At 36.1% G+C, this 11537-nt stretch overlaps 1 protein-coding gene across 1 annotated transcript in view; it reads right to left on the minus strand.

Annotated features, from left to right (window-relative positions):
- The window catches only part of KLHL1 (kelch like family member 1), a 301848-nt gene extending 296446 nt beyond the window's left edge, over positions 1-5402 (minus strand). Inside the window, exon 1 of the mRNA XM_019751890.2 lies at positions 4162-5402. Coding sequence (XP_019607449.1) covers positions 4162-4661 — 500 coding nt within the window. The 5' untranslated portion in view covers positions 4662-5402. The remainder of the gene's footprint in view (positions 1-4161) is intronic.
- Between the last annotated feature and the right edge of the window lie 6135 nt (positions 5403-11537).

An 11537-nucleotide genomic window follows, 5' to 3' on the forward strand; every position in this document is an offset into this window, starting at 1 on the left:
ACACAGGTGTGAATATATTGCTATAAGTACAATAAGAAATTTAAGAGTAAGTAGACAGCAGTTACTCAAAGGACATAAAATAAAAAGATAACATAAATCGGAATTTTTTTAAATAAAATTTTTGCCCAGGGTAATCAATGAATGCTTGTCTGATAAAGGTACAGAACTTTTACTCAAGACATCTCACTGATGAAGAGGAAAAACTGAAGAAGGGTAGGTTAAGGGAAGGAAAACCAATATACTAGGAGAGGAAACAAGTTTGTGAGGCCCAAAGGCAGAGAGAATGACAAAGAAAGACAATGAGTCTGGAAGACAGTGGGTGAAGGGGAGGTTGGTGAATGAAGGACCCGTGTGATAGACAAGCAAGAGAGAGGCCATGCGGGGCCTACCTGTCCAGAGTATGAATTATTATCAGAGATATGTGGGAATGTTTTTGTTTGTTTGTTTGTTTTGGGAGGAGCCACGCATGTAGCAAAATGGTTCAGATTTTTATTTTTTATGATTTCCATTAACTCTAGTGTGGAGAATGTATTACAGGTGGCACAATTAATGAGGAAACATGATAGAGATGGCAGTTGTAGAAGTTGAGTTGAATGAGGACTGTATCTTAGTATTAGGTGCAGATGAAGGAGATGGAGAGATTTAGGATGGTTATAGTGGGTACATTACTCAAGTAAAAGTGACAGCGCTTGGTGGGATATTAAAAATGATGGGAAATAAGATGTTGGCAAATAGGACCCTGGATTCCTGGTTTGCACAACCTAATGTGTAGAGTGCTATCTTCTAAGAGAGATGAAGGACATTGAGCAAGAAAGACGGGAGATTATGAGCTCAATTGTCTACATGCTGTATTTATATTGTCTCTGTGACATCCACCAGAGAGGTCAATAGAGAGGCAGATATGTGAGACCAGAGATGGGGGGGAGGTGTAGGTTTTGACATACAAATTAGAAAAAGTGTATGGATTGTAACTGAAACCCTGGAATCAGATGCCTGCACTCTGTGAGAAGTTAGAAAACTAAAAAGCAGTTAAACATGACGTCTTTTCCCCTACTCACATTCCTACATACTGCAAGAATATACATCTTTCTCTTTGGTTTCTTAATTTATCACATGTAGAATTTTGGACAAAAATATCCACACTGAAAATATTTACTAGTCTGAATATCTAGGAAATTACACACTTCCCAACAACTGAATTCAGATGGTAGTGAAAATAAGTGGGCAATAGCATAGGTCAGGAGACTATTACTATAAAAGTTAGAACTCTTAATGGTATAATGGTTAAGGTATTAGAATACTGAGGTTTGTTTATGTATGTCTAGTAAGATGAGATAAGATAAAGGCTGGGTTTGGGCAGTGAATCAGTTTACCACCTTTATGTTTCAATTGCATGGTAATTTGACCTTTGAGCAGCTTTCCCCTGAGCATCCTCCAGCTGCTGCTTGAACAACAAGTTAAACCAACTGAGCTGTTTATACTTGTCTAAAACAATGTTCCTAACTAGTGTGAGACCAGATAAATAAAGAGAAGATCAGAATTTGAAGAAAGAGAACAAAAAAGAAGCCAATTCTTGCTTTGTCTATGAAGACTAATTTAGCATAGAAGTCAGAATTGATAAAACAAATAGCTAAGTATCAAATGTGACATCTCAGTGTGATGGTATGATAATGATCCAAGTAATCAAAATAATCATGCAGGGTATACATAGTTTATGCACTCATTGATCATTATAATTATTATGTAGATTTCTTGCATGCATTATGATAGAAACAAAAATAAATCCACATTACTGATTATTTTGCATTTTATTTTCCATTCAGTGTTTAACTTTGGAAATGTTCTCACTTTTGTGAAATGATCCCTATTCCTATCACATATTAAAATTACATATATATATATATATATATATATATATAGAGAGAGAGAGAGAGAGAGAGAGACTAATTACTAAGTTTAGTATTGTGATTTTAATTAATCATGAGCATAGAACCAATGCTCTATGAAGGTTTAAGAACATACAGCATCCCTGAGACTATATAAGAACTCATAGGAAACGCTCATTCTGATAGTAAATATGAGTTAAGGTGGTACTTGGCTTATTTTGAGAATTCTATTCATGTACAACTCTTTGTGAATAAAAACACTGATGCATATTCAAAAACGAGGGACTGGAAGTTAAATTTGATAGGTATTTTCCCTAATTGAACTATTAGTTATTGGTTTTATTTTTAATTTAGTAATATTGATTATTTCAATACTTCATTAATATTTTCAAATTCTCCAATTGACATGAAAGTCTTCAGAAATGTGTTATGCTAAATATGCCTCATTTACTTAAATATTTGTTATAAAGTCATTTTTTTATGATCAAACGTTAATATTCCCAGGTCAGATATTTTAAGTTTATTTGAAAGCTTTACAAAACTGAAAAACATTAATCTATGTTTTTCCTGAACTATCTGAGACATAATAATGTCAATTTCAATAAATTAATAATCAGTAAATATTTAACCTAATTTGGTTTCTTTTAAATAAATAAAGTAAATTGCTAAATGTTTACAAATGATTTCCCAAAACTGAAAACAAAGTTATATATTTACTTAACTAAAGGGGGTAAAACCCAACGTATTTTATTTTTAAAAAAAAGGGTAGGTCTAAGACTATAGATAACTAGTGAATACATTCAATCAAATAGCTTCATGGTATTAATGGTAGCCCAAATTATAACCTTTTCGGTGAAATATTTTACTTGAGTAGTAAACTTATTTAGGTTTCCTATATATGAATACAGCTTTGACATACTTGAAAATTGCAAATTAAATTTCTCCCTCTTTGAAATAATTATCCTACATTATATCAAATGTTCTTACATATTATGTGATTATGTTTAAGTCTCTTAAGATTCAAATATAAAGCCATGTAATACATATAACTGAACATTTTAAGTTGTTTATTTTGTACCTCAAACTTCACATCTGTCATCATAATTGAAGATTACCTATACTCAAGATTTTGTTTTATGTATTCGTTTTGTGGCTTAACAAATTCACAAGAAGCTGATTCAATCAACCACGTTCAAAAAGTTGCTTGTTTCTCATTTGCTATTGAGAGGTAGTTATGTTTCATTAACATAGTCATTATCATTTTCCTATGTTTCTCCTGTATCTGTTCTTCAATAATGTGTTATGATATCAGAAATTTAAATGCAGATCTTTTTATATTCCCACTACATGCCAAAGCTGGTAATGATCTCGTGCAGGATAATGAGTCATTTCTCTAAAAAATGTAAAACTCAGATGGAGTTTTATGTTTGTGAAGACTTTCTATAAGTCTTAAAAGCAGGAGAACCCTACACAAAGAGGTGTAATATTCGTAATAAACAAGAAATAAAGTCGACCTTTTTACTAAGGATACACAATCCCACACTGAGCCAACAAGTCAGGAAAGCTGATTGCCAAAGGGCTCAGCAACAGTTTATTTCTACGACTTTGAACAAGGAACAGGTGAAGACAAAGACACCTGAAACCTGTGTAACTTTACTAACAATTGTCACCCCAATAAACTTAAAAAAAAAAGAAGAAGAAAGGGGAGTTGGGATAAAGAACAATAATACTGTATTTCATGGAGAAAAAGAGAGAAGATAATGCAGCTGTCCAGTGGCTTCCTTTTGTCCACCTCATTCCTCCTGGAATATGGTTTCAAGCCACAGGGATCCCAGATAGGTAACATGCTAAGTCAGTTTCTAGGCCAGTATATGAAATGCATTTGAATGGTATTCAAAGCAAGTTTCACCTCACATCAGACAACTGGAAGACTGATGTAATTTAATGACAGATGATGACAGAATAATATTATAATCTCAGAAATGTGAGAAGCACTCCACCTGGAGATTCACCAAAATGCATATATGTTCAATTTGTGATTAGAACTCTGAAAAGTTGCAAAAAGAAAAGCAATATGTATGAGCCAATAGAAATTAATGAGAAAACTTTTTAACGAGATTACAACTTGAGTAATAAAAACTGGGCTGATAGCTCTTAACCAAAATTTTCAACCTGAAACCCTTCCGACTTAGTAATTACCAGAGCACATGAGGGGTGGGAGGGAAACCAGTGGAAATTTGGAGATTTTTGGATGCTCCATGGGGACTTACGGTACCTGTGTCCACATCCTTCACCTGTTGCCTGGCTGGAGTTGGCCGGCTCCACTTTGAGTTCTTGCAGGACCAGCCCTTTTCCGTGTGGTCCAGGAAAGTCCATGCCAGGCACTTCTTCCTCCTCTAGGGACTCAACGTAGAAGAGAGTCCTGGCGGGATGTTGGGTGTCCTGCCCGGGCGCCCCTTGCTGCAGCCTTGTGGCCACTGGCAGCAAGGTGCCATTCAGTGGGTTGAAGGGAGAAGAGGAAGAGGATGGAGAGGAAGACGAAGATGAGGAAGAAGAGGAAGGCTTCTTCCAGAAAGTGGTCACGCTGCCCTTCTCTTGGCTTTTGAGAAGGCGGCTCTGGCTAGGTCCCCAATGCTCAAAGCCGCCACTGCCATCCTGTTGCAGGCAGCCGCCCCCCGCCGGACTGCCTGGGGACTGTGACGGGTGGCTGAAGAGTTTCCAGCGGAGTCGCAGGATGTGCTTCACATCGAAGTCTTTTCGTCCAGAGCCCGACATGCTTGACACCAGGAAGGCAAAGGGACCTCAGCTGGCGCAGAAGTAGATGGGCCAGCGGAGCCCGGGATTGGAGAAGGAGGCGGGATGCACCCGCTGCACCCAGGGAGCAGACGGGGTGAGGTGGGCGTCCTGCCAGGCGACAACCAGAGCGCGGACGACAGAGCCACGCGGCTCCGCTGCGATCAGGTCCGCAGGACCTCCGCGTGGTGAGCCCACCCGCCGGGAGCAGAGGCAGGAGTGGGACGCCGAGATCTGAGAATCCTCGATCCCCGCGCGGGAGGCGGGTGATTCCTGCGGGAGGGAAGAAACTGGTGCTGGAGATGCGCGAGGGAGGGAGGTCTGCGCGCTCCGAAGCTCGGGAGGCGGAGGTAGCTGGATACACCTCCCTGGGATGTGCCCGTGGCACAGCCTCAGCCGGGAAAGTGTCAGCTCTCCTGTCCTTGCAGATGAGTTCAGTGACTGGAGAGCGCAGAGAGAGAAAGAGCGAGAAAGAGCCCCAAGTCGCGAAGAAGCGCTCCTCGCCCCAGCCTTCTCGGTGCACCTGCGTCCCTGTCCCTGGCCTCTCCGAGGATGCTCTAAGAGATTGCCGGATATTTCTGAGAACGTCAAATGTCTTTTGCAAGGCGAGAAGGGTGGTTTTCTATTCTGTTTGTAAAAGGGAAATATAAATATTCCAGAAAATATAGGGAGGCAAAAGGGAAAGCTGTCAAGGTCCTCACAGTACAATTTTCTCTCTGCCTCAGCGCCTCCTCCTCCCCTGTAAGTGACGCAAATGTGCACTGGGGCCTGTACGGAGAGATGGAGGGAGGGAGGGAAGGCTTCAATCTTCTTTATGCAAGTGAGGCTGCTGCTCTTATCGTCCCTTTGCGTGGGTCCTGTCACCTTTTTCCATCCTCTTTCCTCATTACATTATTGTGTACCAATAAACGTAAAGCAAACGTGATGCTGTAGCATCAGTAAACATCAAATATGAATCATGGCAGCGTAAACTTAATAGGCTGCCATTGGTTTGCAGGTTGCAGGTTAATGGCTTGACTTATTTAATAAACCGCATCCTTTAACCTTTAGCCTTAGTTTCTCTGGAGTGAGACACAGAAGAAAAAGGGATGCGGGCGTCAAAGGGTGATGATGCCACCATTTTCACACTTACATTGCGATTCTGTCATTAATTCACTCAGGCAGTGTTCTACCCTGGGGGCCAGAGGTACACAGTAGAAATTTGAAGATGGGCATCTGAGTGGAGGGGATGGAGTTTAAAAAATCAGTGCACTTGGTGTGTAGCCTTAGAATGAAAACTGTTCTCAGCCTACACCAAGAACTGGAATAAAATGATAAAATAAAATTTAAAGGCGTAACCTTGTAGTACATAAATCATGACATAAATGCATGAAAGAGGTTAGGCAATAAACAAATAAACTGGTCTCCTTATTTCAGAGAAATACTTTCCAAAACCTCCAGTGGATGTCTAAAACCTTGGATAGTACCAAACCTTACATATACTGTTTTTTCCTATACTTGCATACCTTTCACTTCAAGGAAGTACGTTATGGCTTCTCTTTGGCATATCCAAATTGCCAGCATCACAACTCTTGTGCTTTGGGGCCATTATTAAGTAAAATATGGTTACTTGAACACAAGCACCGTGATACCATGACAGTGGATCTGTTACTGAGAGGGCTACTAGCTGGCAGGTAGCACACATAGCCCGGGTAAGCTTGACAAATGGATGATTTGTGTCCTGCGTAGGAATGAGCAGAACAGTGTGAGATTTCATCATGCTACTCAGAATGGTGCACAATTTAAAACTTATGAATTATTTATTTCTGAATTTTCCATTTATTATTTTTGGACTGGGGTTGAACACGGGTATCCGAAACCATGGAAAGCAAAACTATGGATCACGGGCGACTATTGTATGCATATCCCAAGGTTGCTCTTCTAAAATCTCCTCTTTGAACAAGGAAGATGTGTTTCTCCTTGTACCTACATTTAGAGTGATGATGATTATGGTCCCTTTCTAGCTATGACTACTTGGAGATTTTCATCTTTTCCTTCAATGAGCCATTAAAATAGAACCCAGTTCCCTTTGCTGAAGGCAAAAAGAGGCCAGAGAATCAGTGGGTTCCCTAACTGAGCCAGGAATATGGTGGTTGCCCATTCTTGAAATTCACAGCTTCAACAACCCCCCAAAGGGCAGTTATATTAGTGTTCTGTTACCCCGTTGCTGAGCAGTAAACTTAAATAGAAACCAAAGCTAACTTTGACGTTCTTCCTAGACAGTGTTGGACATTTTAATAAAACAAGAAATTAGGCACACAAAATCCCTACCTTCAGGGAAAGAAAAGTCACTATTGTGCATTTTAAATATTGATTTATGCCACAACAGCTGGACTGCAATCCCCTGTGCCTTGATTTTTCTTTCAGTATTCAGTGTTAAAAAAAAAAATCCCTTTAAAGCAAACAACAGTGACACATCATTTTTTTCTAAGAACTGAATCAAGTAAGTATTTCCTTTAGGGACGAAAATAACGCATGAAATTACATATCACAAACAGGACAGAAAAAACTGACCATCAGAGGTTATGTAGAAATTTGAAGTGCATATAATTAAATGATTTCCATAGTAATCGGTGCTTTGTGACTTTTCTAACTTTACCTACTTTTAATTTAATTAAAATAATATAAAATAAATCATATAAATGCTATATCTATACTTTCCTCCTTAATTAAACATCAAAAACTATTCAAAACCAGTAATGTAAATTTTGTTTTTGTTGTTATTCTAAAATTTATTTTGTATTCCCCTTTTACTCTGCAATGTTAATATTATTATGCAACTTAAAAGTTACCTGTTTGAAGGTCGGTAATTTATATAACCCAAGAGATGTAGTATTGAGTGTTAGTAAAAGAACATGAATTTAAAATATTAAAGCATATTTAACAGATAAAGACTAATGTCTATTTGTTAGTCTATAGTAATATTACATATTCTTAAAACATTGTTTCAGTCTATTATTTAAAATATCTACTTTTCTATATTTATCAATCTGTATACAATATTCACTATTACTGGGGAAGATGCTTAAATACAATTCATCTAAATTACCAAATAAAATATATAGGATTTAGAAAATAAAGTATGCCTAAAATTATGTTTAAGTGAAATGATTGAAGAAGAAGACATTATATATTTTTAAGTTGATTGTTACTATACTATAATTGGGAAGGAAGGAGAGAAGGAAAAAAGAAACACAACAATGAAGGAAGGAAGAAGGAAGGAAGGAAGGAAGGAAGGAAAAAGAAAGAAAGAGAAGAAAAGAAAGAAAGAAAGAAAGAAAGAAAGAAAGAAAGAAAGAAAGAAAGAAAGAAAGAAAGAAAGAAAGAGAAGAAAAGAAAGAAAGAAAGAAAGAAAGAAAGAAAGAAAGAAAGAAAGAAAGAAAGAAAGAAAGAAAGAAAGAAAGAAAGAGAAAGAAGGGAAGAAAGGGAAAGGAAAGGAAAGAAAGAAGAAAGGAAGGAAGGAAGGAAGGAAGAGAAGTAATTTACTAAGGTACAGCTTTACATTTTAGAAAATCTCCTTGAAAAAGTATGCTTTGTGAAATACGGCACTCATTCATTTATTTACCCAGTATTCAAAATAAAATAACTTTAATTGAGCCTTTACTACATACTAGGTTTACTGCCAAGAAGTAGCAAATATGAAAGAATTAAGTTCCTTGCAACTGGCTGGAAGATCCAAAAAAGGATGATTGTTTAGCCAGTCATAATTGATAATAGACTTGTGAGTCAATTAAATTAAGATTCAAGATAATCAAATTTATAGGGAAGAGGACATTGACATAATAAAAATCACTTTTTAAGAATCTTAATCACATCACACTTTGTTTTAAAGACAAAATCTATTTCATTATACTAATCCTATTGTTTAATTAAATTGAACTGTCATTTCAGTCAATCGGGGTCTTTCATAGGAGTGTTCAGATTATTGCCATAGTCCCTTGACACGTTTTAGCAACAAGATTAATCAGGATTCACATTTTCTTACATGAAATCTTTTCTCTTAGTAATCATTTTCTAAACACAGTCACTTAGATACATGGTTATCCAAGAAAAGTGAATTCTGATTCTCTTGAATTTTTTTGACAGTCCTTTTACAATGTTTAAAAGTTGCCGCTACATAATAATACTCAACTAAAGCATTTGAATGGCTAATTATGATCCAATTTGAAAATTCATGTCTTAAGATGGCTCCTGTATTTTTGCTTGTTTTTGTTTCTTTGTTTTATTTGAATGAAATATATCTATGTGTGTTACTGAAAAAATACCATTTAAAATGAGTGGATGTCGTTTAAAATAAGTGCACAGACTTGTGGATATGAAATTAAATAAAGATAGTTTTGTAATGGCATTTTCTTTCCAAAAGTGAATGAAACATAATACCGTGTAACACTAATGTTAAGTGACCTCATGTATAATAAATACAAGATTTTTTAAAAGTCTCGAGTAAAAAGAAACATGACTTAAGATGTTGAGATCCCATTTGCCATAATGCAATTCTCATTAGGGATATAAGAAAAATTAGATAGTTTATAAATGATCCCTTTTCCAGAAGTTCATGTGTGAGTAATACATGAACTTATAAAAGTTGAGAACAATATTTAATACATACAACAAGTCTTTGAATATATCATTTTGTTCAACTTCATTTTGTTACAATGTTGATGAGAAAAAAAAAATAATAATTCCTAACCGGAGTCACTGTCTGTGTGGAGTTTGCACATTCTCCCCAGGTTTTTTCTGGGTACTCCAGTTTCCTCCCACATCCCCAAAAATGTGCACATCAGAGTAACTGATGTGTCTAAGTGATATCACTCTGAGTGATCATGGGGGTGTGTTTGAGTGCTCCCTGAGATTGAAGGGTAGCCTGTCCAGGATGGGTCCCTCTTTGTGCCCTAAACTGCCGGGATAGGATCCTTCCAACTACTCCCCTGAACTGGAATACGTGGGTAGGAAAAATTATCTTACTTGGTTTTATTCATCTGTCTTAAATGTATGTGTAGCTCACATTTATTTCTATGTTTAATATTAGTAGTGTTTGGGGTCTTTATTTAGAAGTTTGGTGATGTTTTTGTGGCCAGAAATGTGCCATAGGACCTTAACTCTTCTTTATATCACACAGCCTATGGTAACATTGGTTTCTTTATAAGTTATGTTGCTTATAGTCAGTTTCCAAGAACTTATCGATAATGTTAAGTAAGGACTTACTCTACTCTGTTTGAGAAACAGTGCTGTGCTTTTTATTCAATTAGCTTCAGTGAGTTTATTCTGAGAAATCAAATTCCTTCTGAACATTTTTACTTAAGTAAAAAAGTTTCTAATTTCTAATTTGAATATCACAACTCAAGGTTTTGAGTATATTTTCATAACACCACCAGTCAGATGTCTTTTGGTCCCCAGTCTAAAAGAACACTATTGACAGTGTTGTGGGGAGCTAACCAACGGACCCTTTGAGCTAGTTCCTGTCTCCTGCAACTACAGTGACCATTCTCTTCCTACGCTATTCCAGGTGTCAGCCATCATTAAAGATGAAAATTCTCACTCTTTTAGAGAGCAGGGGAAAAATGACATGTACTGAATACAGGCATATTGTCAAGTCTGAAAAAAAAAATACTAGTATAGAGAAATCTGAAGATTATCTCACCACATAGAGTTCCTGAGATTGGAGTCTATTTAAGTTTTTGTGTATATTTCTAAGACAAAATTATAAATGAAGATGACAGTTCAAAAACAAAAGATGAATTTGCAGGTTATATTCAATTCTTTTAATTTATCCATAATAGATTAACTATGAAATATTTCCTTTAATAGTTAGACATAGATGTACAGATACATAATTTTTTAATGTTATCATTGCTTTCTTCTTAAACAGTGATCTGGGAAACTAACGTGAGAACTATATTTTTATGGCATCTCACTACATGCCAGACGACCATTTCATTTAATCCTTATAAAAATCTCATTAGGTATGCATTATAAAAGACACTTAATATAAGAAAATAAATTTAAAACACTAATTGCCACAGATATTATTTTTCTATTATCTATCTTATACACTATTCCATAGCTTATTTTTTCCTCCTATCATGTACAGGAATAGATTTCTTACAAAGACAAACTCGTTAGGGGTTGGGGCTCTGAATATCTTTCATAAATTGTGTGATTCAGAGATTGGAGGTTGGTAATTATCTATAGATTTGCTCTGCTCTAATAAAAGAAAAACTTTTTAGTCTTCTCAAAAATGAGCTTTCTGATACTGTGTGTGTGTGTGTGTGTGTGTGTGTGTGTGTGTGCCTACTTGAAAATAAAAGTAGTGTTCCCTTCTTTGGGTCAGTAATTTCTGGAAAAAATGAAGATTATCTTACTAGGCTAGGATGGTTCTAGAGGAAAGAGAATATTTAATACTGGAAATGCAGTGCCTCTCATGGCATGGGAAATCAATAAACACATTTTCAATTATTAATAATGACCAATTTGGGGAGTTGGAAGGAAAGGCACTTTATAGTGAAAGAATAACAGAAAAAAAAAACATATTTAAAGAAATATACAATATAATGTTGTCTCTGGAGTTATTTAGTGTAAGAGCAAATAGAATTATAAAACAGTAGTTTCTGGAATATTTTAGTACTCTCATTTATATTACTAATGGACTCTAAAACACTCAAGAAAAATTCTTGAGTATGTAGTATATATTCTACATACTCATTTTAAGAAAGAGGCAATGCATTGGCAATATATTTAGACAGACATTTCATTGCAATTGTCAAACATTTATTTTAAATATCTTCACATTTACATTCATAACCTTCAGTTAGATTAAAA

The sequence above is a fragment of the Rhinolophus sinicus genome, linkage group LG04, assembly GCF_036562045.2.
Source record: "Rhinolophus sinicus isolate RSC01 linkage group LG04, ASM3656204v1, whole genome shotgun sequence".
Taxonomy (NCBI): Eukaryota; Metazoa; Chordata; class Mammalia; order Chiroptera; family Rhinolophidae; genus Rhinolophus; species Rhinolophus sinicus.